The 10,476-nt window shown below is 36.0% G+C and overlaps 2 protein-coding genes across 11 annotated transcripts; one reads left to right on the top strand and one right to left on the bottom strand.

The window, feature by feature from the left end:
- Positions 1–1,477: 1,477 nt before the first annotated feature.
- Positions 1,478–9,557, bottom strand: LOC104095187 (rust resistance kinase Lr10-like). Of its 10 annotated transcripts, XM_033655914.2 has the most exons (6): positions 7,967–9,556; positions 3,848–4,278; positions 3,341–3,418; positions 3,158–3,190; positions 3,018–3,047; positions 1,478–2,752 (listed from the first exon to the last, which is right to left on the bottom strand). In XM_033655914.2, exons 2-6 carry the CDS (start codon positions 4,149–4,151, stop codon positions 1,608–1,610), a joined length of 1,590 nt encoding a protein of 529 aa, XP_033511805.1. In that variant the 5' UTR covers positions 4,152–4,278; positions 7,967–9,556; the 3' UTR covers positions 1,478–1,607. The 10 variants fall into 10 exon arrangements, with proteins under 10 accessions (XP_033511805.1, XP_033511798.1, XP_033511804.1 ...); XM_033655907.2 differs by having other exon boundaries at positions 3,158–3,739; positions 7,967–9,557; XM_033655913.2 differs by having other exon boundaries at positions 3,158–3,418; positions 7,967–9,557.
- LOC104095217 (rust resistance kinase Lr10-like) lies at positions 4,712–7,563 on the top strand. The gene is made up of 3 exons (XM_009601298.4): positions 4,712–5,569; positions 6,146–6,175; positions 6,266–7,563. The coding sequence occupies exons 1-3, from the start codon at positions 4,897–4,899 to the stop codon at positions 7,375–7,377; spliced, it is 1,815 nt and encodes a 604-aa protein (XP_009599593.1). The 5' UTR covers positions 4,712–4,896; the 3' UTR covers positions 7,378–7,563.
- Positions 9,558–10,476: the final 919 nt, after the last annotated feature.

Genomic DNA, 10,476 nt, shown 5'->3' with positions numbered 1-10,476 from the left:
AGGTGTCATTTCCACTCTACTTTTGGACAATTTTCCTGTCTTAAAAGATGGTTTTTTTCATTGGGGGGGGGGGGGGGGAGGGAGGGATATTTATAGTTGTAATAACCAAATAATATTTAAATGTCAAATTTGTTATAAGTGTATAATAGCCAACCTCTATAGAAGCCAAAAATAATATCGAAATAAATAAAACTATTAAAAATTATTTGGTATGATGGATAAGCAAAAATAATCTTGGGATAAAAATTTAGTACCGCTTTATCCCTTGTTTGGTTACTATCACATGAATAAAAATAGTATCTGAAAAAGTTATACCTGTCAAGGGATGGAATAGTAAACTCAGGATAAAGGGCAGTCTGATGCACTAAGCTTTCGCTATGCATGGGATTCAGGAAAGGGCCGGACCACAAGGATAAGCTATCCCAGGATAAAGCAGTAAAATTGACAATTCCAGAATTAATACAGCATATCAAACAGTTAATAAAAATAATATCAGGATAATTAATCACAACATAACTTGTTTTTAAACCCCTTATAGAGAGGTTTGATAATAGCCGGAAAAAGAAAAGCATTAATATATGATATTAAGTTCTATGCATCGGCAGTAACTAATAACTTGCACTCTTGTCCTTAATAAATACTGTAGCTTTCTTTGCAAAGCAATTAAAACATTACCATCTAAAGCATAATACGAGAATGAATCTATGCAGAATGGACAATTGACCATAGTAAAACTCACATTTTTTACCTAAACTATAAGCTGTTACATTCTAATTTCCCAAAACCATGTCCAGAGATACCAAAAAAAGACATATATCATAAAAATAGAAAGTTACAGAAAGGACAATAAGGTGGTCTCCACTGTATGATCCTGTGTTTATAAATCCATGTGTTTGTCCTACTTGCGATGGTCACAAGGTACAGCGATGTCTCAATTGTTTGGGAGATGGACGGGTAGTATAATTTAGAGTAAAAGGCATTCCATGAAATGCACTCTACCTGTTCGATATAAAGACTATGCCAACATTGGTTTCCAAAGGCAGAAGCAATTTTATCTTTGCCTTAAAGATGTGTGATTCTTTTTACAAAAAGTTATGTATTTTCTTTTCGTTGCTATCTATATCACACTCTAGGGGTGTACGCTATGTGAATATATGATGCTTTGTGCAATGAAGCTATGGGGAATCAGCAGCCGGTCATTTCTACTGGCTGATTCCTGAAATTGAACGAATAAAGTAGTGCCACGCATAAATGGAGCAAAAAAAGAAGCAAGGGGAGTTGTTCTCATTTGTCTGCTGGTCGGAGGCAAGGCTTTTTGTGGATCCAAATTGGGGTGTAGGATTGATGATGATAATGTCATTGATGTTTAAATTCTACCTTTTCCTAATCAAAAAATAGTGTCGTTGGCATTTTTAATGTTTATGTCTGTGACCAAGAGTTGAACGTTATTCTGGAGGAACAATCCCATAGTAGCATGTGCTTTGAGAAAGTCTAATAAACCTTTTTAATTAATATTTATAAAATAAAAAAAATAAAAAAAAGTTACAGAAAGGGAGTGCACGAGTATTACATAATGTGAATGTTACAATTTCTGGTATACTCATATGTCAACCAATAATTACATCTACTTGTGCAGAATCAGAACAATTCCCGAGCAACATCATAGACTCAGTTGAACCTATTGAAGAACTCAGATTGAATTCCAACGAAGATGGTTGCAGTGATTCAGAAGGCCTAGGAGGCGTTTGCAAAGTCTGTAATTCACCTTCAAGCATTTCCACTACTTTAGTCATTGAGGGACGATCAAGCGGAATCATTTGTATGCACCACAAAGCAACTAAAGTCAACTTCTTTATAATCTTCTTTTCACCATCATGTGTCTCGTCTAGTACTTCAATTTCCTTTTCCTTGTCGAATTGATCATATATCCAATATGGGAAATACTGGCTTGACATATCCTCTCTTGCTGCCGAGTTTCCTTTCATACCTGCTATCTCAATCAGTAACATTCCAAAGCTATAAACATCTGCCTTATAAGATATCGGACCAATGCTTCTGTTGATCAGTTCTGGAGCTACATATCCGATTGTTCCCCTTGCTGCTGTTAGAGTAACGATGCTGTTATCAGTTGGATATAATTTGGCCAGACCAAAGTCAGAAATTTTTGGAACGAAATTCTCATCCAAGAGTATGTTATGCGGCTTGATGTCAAAATGTAGAATTTGTATGTCACAACCTCGATGCAAATATTCAATACCTCGAGCAACTCCAAGAGCGATTTCAGACTTTCTTTGCCAGCTCAGTAGAGTTCCTCCTTCTCGGGATGTGATGTATTTGTCAAGTGATCCATTAGGCATGAAGTCATATACGAGGGCACGTTTAGATCTCTCAGCACAATAGCCAATAAGTTGTACCACGTTAACATGATGAATCCTCCCGATTGTGGCAACCTCATTGATGAAGTCTTGCCCATCAGCTTTGGGCTTGGTCAAGATCTTCACTGCAACATTAGGACCACTTTGAAGTTTGCCTTTATATACTGAACCATAACCTCCTTGGCCTAGTTTCTCTTTGAAATTCCTAGTCATCTTCCTTATGTTGGAATAGGGGTATCGAATGGGCATGAAATTGTTTCTACTATGCAGGAAACTTTCAATTGCATCAAAGATCGACATATGCCTTCTTCGTAATTCAATCATTAGAAACACAAATATGCATGGGAATAGTACGATTCTTGCCACAATGCTAAGCCCTGTGTGCAACCATCATAAAGTAAGACTTTTGTGTGGCGGTGTTTGACTTGCGGACGATGTTTAGGTGAGAAAGAAAGACTATTGAATTTGTGGGGTAAAACCATAGACTTTTGTGTGGCTTTTAAATCATCTTATAAAGAGAGGATGAGAAGTTTAAAGTTAAATTGTTTCTAAATAAGGATGACATAATTCTGGGGATAGACTAAAAAGGAAAGTATGACACAAAAAATTGGACAATATGGGAAGACAACAAATATGGCTTACCAAATATGGGAAGCATCCATGGGATGATGCCTGCAAGAACATCAACAATTACTAACACGGTTAATCTCACTTGCAACTATTTACCGTTTATTTATCCTAGCATGTATAAAACCAGAATTGACAATAGAACGAATGCTTACTTGCAAGAACGCGGAGAACGTGTCTTTGAGTAACTTGATTGTGTTTGTTCAAAGAGCATATCCAAAAAAAACCAAAAAAAAAATAGAGAGAGGGTGAGAAAATGAATGAGAGAGATTTACAGATTACATAGAAAAATGCTAAAAGTGTCTTAAGTTCTGGCAAGACATCAGGAATATTCTTACCACATAAGGTTTTGAAGAATCTAAAATTGTAAACCTTGCAGGTGTAATCCACACAGCGAACATCCCTTGAATTTTCACCTTCGCAACCATAATCATGGCCGCACTTGTTACAGTAAATGTCACGAAACCATGAAAGTTCAAACCCATATGCCAAAGCATTATGCAGCTCTAAGATTGAAATATAAACATTTGCATCATCAATAGTCCATGAAGTCATTGACATGAGGTTTACAGTACACCCCACTCTCAAATTAGATGGTGATAGTTTGCCCGTAGCTGCATACGTGTGTCCCTTGGAAGAAAAACTGGAAGCATCACTCCTGTTGAGACAATTAGTGATTTCCACAAAGGCGGGAGAATTCATGGCAAATGGACAGCTGAAAATAGTGATTGGCACAGCTAAAGGAGCATAAGAACCATCAGGTTTAGTAAAACCAAATTGAAAAGGGAGAGTGAAAAATGTAATTGAATGCTGAGGAAGAGAGCAAAGAACTTGTTCTCTTATACCAGGATCTACAAGGCGGATAGTGGAGTTATCATAATTGATGGCTTGCACATAGTAGTTCAGAGACCCATTCCAATTTTCTATAAATATCGTGAATATGGGGCGATTCCCTTCACAGCTCAATTCATACTTTTCGTCGCCACAATGCTTTGGATCATTTTTCAATCGAAAGGGGTAGCTGATGTTCTTAATATGCCCACAACTAGAAGGTGCACACCGCTGATTCTGTTCAGCAAATGGGGTGTCAGAGAGCTGCAAGAAGATGAGAATTGTAAGAACTGAAAGAAACATGGTTCCTCCAGACATTTCTTTTGTGTGTGTTTGTTTTTGGGTATTTCCCTTTTCGGCACCGGTGACAAACACTGCAAGTAGTAGTCAAGAAGATCAATTTTTCATCCCTCTCCTTTTCTTGGCCCACAGGAAACCAATTATGCTGTTGCAAAAGAAAGTAAAACGAAGTCATTAAATCCTAAAAGTCCCGAGTCTTCACAAAGAAAGAGAAGTCAATATGTTCTCATTCTAATAAGTCAAATAATGATGCAAGACTTATCTTAATACTGTAGACTCTAGAAAATTAAGTCATTAAATAAAACAAAAGTCCAAGTCTTCACAAAGAAAGAGAGTCATTACATCTCACTCTAACAAGTCAAATTATGGGTGCAAGACTTTTCTTGATAATGTAGAGTGTAGACAGATCAAGCAATAAAATTAATTAGCCCATAGTCAACTAAAGAAAGAGACATCAATATTGACTTTTAGTCCAACAAGCAAAGTCATCTATTCTACATAAGGATCCAAGTCTTGTAGTAACAAATTTCTTTGTATTCCAGTCATCCATGGATGGAGATAAATTTTTATTATTTAGTACTGCAAACAAACTAATACTTGTATTAGGGTAGGCTGTCTACATCACATCCTTGGGGTGCGGACCTTCCCTGGACCCCTGCATGAAAGCAGGATACCTTTAAACAGATTAATGCAAGACTTGTCGAAGTTCTGTATTTGCCACTGGCACAACTGCAAGCTTCATTTTTAAGGTCTTCCAGTTGAGATGACCATCTTTTCCCTCTTGCACTTACTTCTCATCAACATAGTATTTTTTGCTATGGCCGGTAAAGGAGCATATGATTGCAAAGAGTCCAGGTGTGGAAGTGATGGCCCTAGCCTTCATTTTCCCTTCAGGCTTCAACATCAGCCCGAATATTGTGGCTATCCTGGCTTCGAGTTATTTTGTGACAGCAAAAACAAAACTATACTCACCCTTTCCAATTCAGTTAGACTATCTGTTGAAGAAATTGATTATATGTCTCAGCAGATTCGCCTTTATGATCCTGAACGTTGTCTTATTCTTACGCTAGTCCACCTTAATTTATCAACATCTCCTTTCTTTTTCACTGTTGAACCCTATCTTAGGTTAGCTGACTATTCAGTTTTCAAATGTTCTGGTATCACAGCAGATTATCAGACCCAACAACCTTGTGCCTCTGACAAAGCAATATTTGCTATCGACTCCTCAAGTTATTTGTATTATCTCCCCCCTACAACTTGCAAAAAGATTCTCGAAATTCCATCAGTTCCCTATGAAATAGTTTACAATTACCTTCAACTCCGTTGGTCAAATCCGGAGTGTAGATACTGTGAAGGTCTTGGTAAGGATTGTGGCTTCAAGAACTATACCAAGCAACTGAGAACTCAGTGTCTCGACCGACCATACACTACAAAAGGTATTAACTCTTTTCAAAGTTGTATTTTGATTGCATAATTAATTACAAAAGAGAACGTATATGTCCATAAATAAAACACCTCCAATCCCTGCTTACTTTCTATTCCGGTCTATCTTCTCCTGCCAATAAGAAACTGCAAATACGCTTACATGATACTATTAAGATTAATGAAAAGTATTTTGAACAGAACAGCAAGATATACAGGATAGACTGCACTGGAAAACTATAAGCCAGCTTGAAACAGGATTCACTTACATGACTTTAAAAAACAAACAACAGACACGAAATAGAAGAGAGCATGAACCCATTTAGACTAGCCTAAGCCAAGTCCCCAAATCCAATTAAATATTTGAAATCAAAATCACATCAAGCTTGATTGGAGTGCAGTAACTCCGATTCCTGAATATGAAGGTCACAGTTTTGAAATTCAGCCTAATACATGTTCAGCCTCAAACCAAACTATCTTTGTGTAAGCACAGGAAAACAATATTTTGGATGCATCAATGTTTACTATCTTGACAAAACTATTATGCACTTCTCTTTGCTATAACAAAAAATTTAATTTGATTCTGACAGCTGGTACATTAAAGAAACCACTGATTGCAGGTATGTACTCTATGCATTTTCGTATAATTCTTTTCTCCTTTACACATTTTTAGTTGCCTTCTGTATGATGTGGGAGATGAAATATTCCAGGTGGAGTTCTAGGTCTTATTCTTTTGGGAATTATTATGTTGGCACTCTATGAGTTTTATAGCTCAAGCAAAATAGAAAGAGAGAATCAAGCGAGAGTTGAAAAGTTTCTGGAAGACTACAGAGCTCTCAGGCCTACTAGATATACTTACGCAGATCTTAAGAAGGTAACAAATCTGTTTCAGGAAAGATTGGGAGAGGGAGCTTACGGGGTTGTTTATAAAGGAACACTTTCTAATGAAATTCATGTTGCTGTCAAAGTGCTAAATGACTCCATAGGAAATGGGGAAGAATTTATTAATGAAGTTGCAGCAATGGGAAAAATCCACCACTTCAATGTGGTTCGCCTAGTTGGCTATTGTGCTGATGGATTCAGAAACGCTCTCGTGTATGAATATTTGCCAAATCAGACGCTTGAAAAACTCATTTTTCCAGCAAGTTCCAAAGATCACATTATCCTTAATTGGAAGAAGCTTCAAAATATTGCTATGGGTATAGCGAAAGGACTGGAGTATCTTCATCAAGGATGTGACCAACAAATCCTTCATTTCGATATCAAACCCCAAAATATTCTGTTAGATCGTAACTTGAACCCAAAGATCTCTGATTTTGGTCTTGCCAAGTTATGCTCTAAAGAGAAAAGTGTTGTAACCATGACTGAAGCTAGAGGAACCATGGGTTATATTGCACCAGAAGTATTATCCAGCAATTTTGGAAAAGCGTCTCATAAATCTGATGTCTATAGCTTTGGAATGATGCTACTTGAAATGGTTGGAGGGAGGAAGAATTTTGATGCAAAAGCCAATACTAGCCAAATGAACTTTCCCGAGTGGATTCATCAACAGCTGAATCAAGGAGAGGTGTTAAAAATCAGGATTGAGGAAGATGATGATATCATAATTGTAAGGAAATTGGCCATTATAGGACTTTGGTGCATCCAATGGAATGCAACGGATCGACCTTCCATCAAAGTTGTTACTCAAATGGTAGAAGGAGATGGGAGCAATCTAACTATCCCTCCGCCTTTTACAGCAAGATACACCACCCACGTAGGAGCTGGACTGACGGAATGCCCTTCTAGAGAAGAGTGGAGTGAAATATCAGAACTAGAATGAATGGAAGCCGCATCTAATGGAAGTGGAAGCTTGAATTTTAGTAACTTGATTAGATATCTGTTGAATTATCTAGTGCTACGACACAACTCTTTTACATGTGCAAGATAATTATTGTGACTGTGTCTAGTTTGTTTTTCCCTGTAACATTAAGTAGTTAACTGTTCTAATAAATGATTCTCAACTTAACGCTCTCTCAAAAGTTATTACAGGTACCCAAAGGGATCATCTGATTGGCCACATCAGTAAAATAATTTTCGGATGAAATCCATCATAGAATAACACAATGGTGTTGCTAGCTAGGCCGCATCAGTACAATGTTTGATTAGCCATATAAGAAAATATAATCTCTGCATAACTAATGCAACACTAAGAATATAATTAACTGAAAACTTACCACATTCAGGTCATGTCAGAAGAAAACACCCACTAATACTTTGCAAAAGGAGTACAATATCTCTACAATAGCGCATAGCATGACACAGACACATAATGACCTTATAGTTTTATGTCTAGAAAGAACTAATAAAAAAACAAAATATGTGAAGAAAGTATCAGATACAATTCATAGATTTCAAGGAAATAGAGGAACCTGAATTGGCACGACCGGTGTGTAGCCTAATCAATCATTTGCTTTGAACAACTAAAATATTCTGCTGCGTGATAGGAGTCCGAATCTTGAAAGCTAACAGCCTATAAATCAGAAACTAAGATAACATATTATAGAAAGAAATGTCAAAGGCAAAAACATAGAAAAGCACCCAAGTTTATTGGGGCTTGAAGCACAAAGCACTCATGCTTTATAATGCGCAGATGAAGAAAAAATATAACAGAATAAAATCAAACATTGCCAACAAGCCTTCAAGATAACATTTTCCTTCAACGTGCGAAGCATGCTTATGCCAACTGCCTGCCTTGGCACCCATTTGCCCATTTTTGGCGCCAAGAAACAGGACCTGACACTCACGACCTTTATCTATGAATTGGTTTCCAGATTTCATAATTATACCTGTTTTGATTTTTCTGCAGAAGGGAGATACAAGGCCGAACACACGGTTGATTTCCCTGTGAATTCTCGTCTTTAATCTAAACTAGATGAGCTCTTACCTCAAGCAGTATGGGGAGCTTTAAATGAATAGCAAGGCCGTGCCTCAGAGTACTACTCGTCTTCTTTTGCTGCTCTTCTTTTTTGATTGTTTTCTTTTGCTGTTTCTCTATTAGCACATACATATCCATCGTTTGCATGAACAAGCTTCTCAAGATCAAATATTTGCCTAGTGTTCTACAAAAATATTAGCTGGTTTCTGGTTTGCCATTTGCAGGAGCTAACTTCTCAAGTTGATGTCTTTTTTTTCGTGGGTTCTACAATGATAATTCGACTAATATAAGGTGTGAATATAGGATATCTCTTCTCTATTTTTTTACAGGTGTATATACCCTTATTTTTCCCAAGCAAGTTTGGCTGATATTTTCCTTGTAACAGTTTGCTGTCATTGCATAAACACATTCTCCACTTAAATTTTTCTATTCCATACCTCAAACAAGTAAGATATCATGAAATGTTAGCAATCATAGCTGACTGAACTATTATTAAAGAAATGTGCAAATGTATGGTATCTGCTATGATATCTTGGGAGGCCCTGAGATTTTCTAATATTATCAAGCATATTCTGGAAAAAAAGAAAGCTAAAATGTGTGAACAAGAATACTGTGAAGCTCTAATACTGTAATGTGTGAACAAGAATTAATCAATCAACTACACCATAATCCCAAACCAGAATGTAGTGATTCATCCAATTGCTTTCATCCCAACAAATGAAGACTTTACACTGGTGTTCACTGTTCTAAATATCTGCAACTGAATAAACTGATTGATGCATTCACTATAGATACCATCTCAAGAAGACACACACACACACAAAACAAAACAAAAAAATCTGTAGAGGGGCAGGGTTTCCAGTAATCTCACCAGCATTGGGGTTGTATAGGGTTAATTGCGTGGCAGATTTACAACATTAATCACATCTAGAGAGAATTAGACTCTTCCCTTATTAAAAACCCTAACTCCATATTTCTTTCTTTCTGCTTCCATTATCGTTCTATGTGATACTTCTGCTCGTAGGGAATAAAGAAAGACAGTAATTTTGTGCTCTTTCGTAGAGGAGCCAATGGAAGTCTAGCTTTTGCTTGTGATGATTTAGCAAAAATTTAAATTTCTTTCCTTCACGTATTTAAATTATGTTATTTAAATAAATCATTTACATTTGTTAAAATAAGTTTATCTAATCAGCTTATAACTTAACGATACTCATAGTAATTTGGGGTATTTGAATTAATCTAAAATTAAAAATATGACAGTAATTAAGCCTATTTTTAGTTTATATGTTATTCAGTTATTTTAAATAGAAAAATAATTATTTTATCAAACACATCAACTTTTTATTTTCGTCTTCACTAAATTAACCTCTAACACTTAAAAAAAAAAATTAGTATTTGGTACTTAAAGGAGGGCACTATTTTGTACCCAAATACCCACATTAGAGAAATGTAAAAGTGAAATTTGTGATAGTAACTTATGGATGTATCGATATGCGGTTGCAAATTAAAATAGGAAGACGAAACAGAAAAAAAAAATTCATCATTAATTACTTTGTATTCTAATAATAAGATTTTGCATTAAGAATTGATATTACAATGTAAAAGGTCATTTATTACGAATACATCAATGATGAACAATGGCATTGTATCTTTTGAGCAGATCTGAATTCGAGTCCCTCTAATGGAGTATTGTTTGGTTATCTTACATGCTAGGACTTAGGAGTTCAAAGAATATAAAAATCAAATCACACGAATTTGATCCAGTAAGAAAATAATAAGTAAAAAAAGTGAAGCAGGAGGTTGTGATCAGCTGGCCGGAGGGATTTTCCGGTGAGATTTCTCGTCATCTTAGTAATTACTATGTAAAAGATATGGCAAGACATTCATTTCCCTTCTTTTTTTTTTACAGAGAAGATTTTTTCTCCAACATAAATTTTCAACTCAGCAAAAAAGTATTATTTTATATGAAAAAAGAGTCAAATATGCCCCTAAACTATTAAAAAT

The sequence above is a fragment of the Nicotiana tomentosiformis genome, chromosome 1 (genome assembly GCF_000390325.3).
Source record: "Nicotiana tomentosiformis chromosome 1, ASM39032v3, whole genome shotgun sequence".
Lineage (NCBI taxonomy): Eukaryota > Viridiplantae > Streptophyta > Magnoliopsida > Solanales > Solanaceae > Nicotiana > Nicotiana tomentosiformis.
This window is presented reverse-complemented; position numbering and strand designations above follow the sequence as displayed.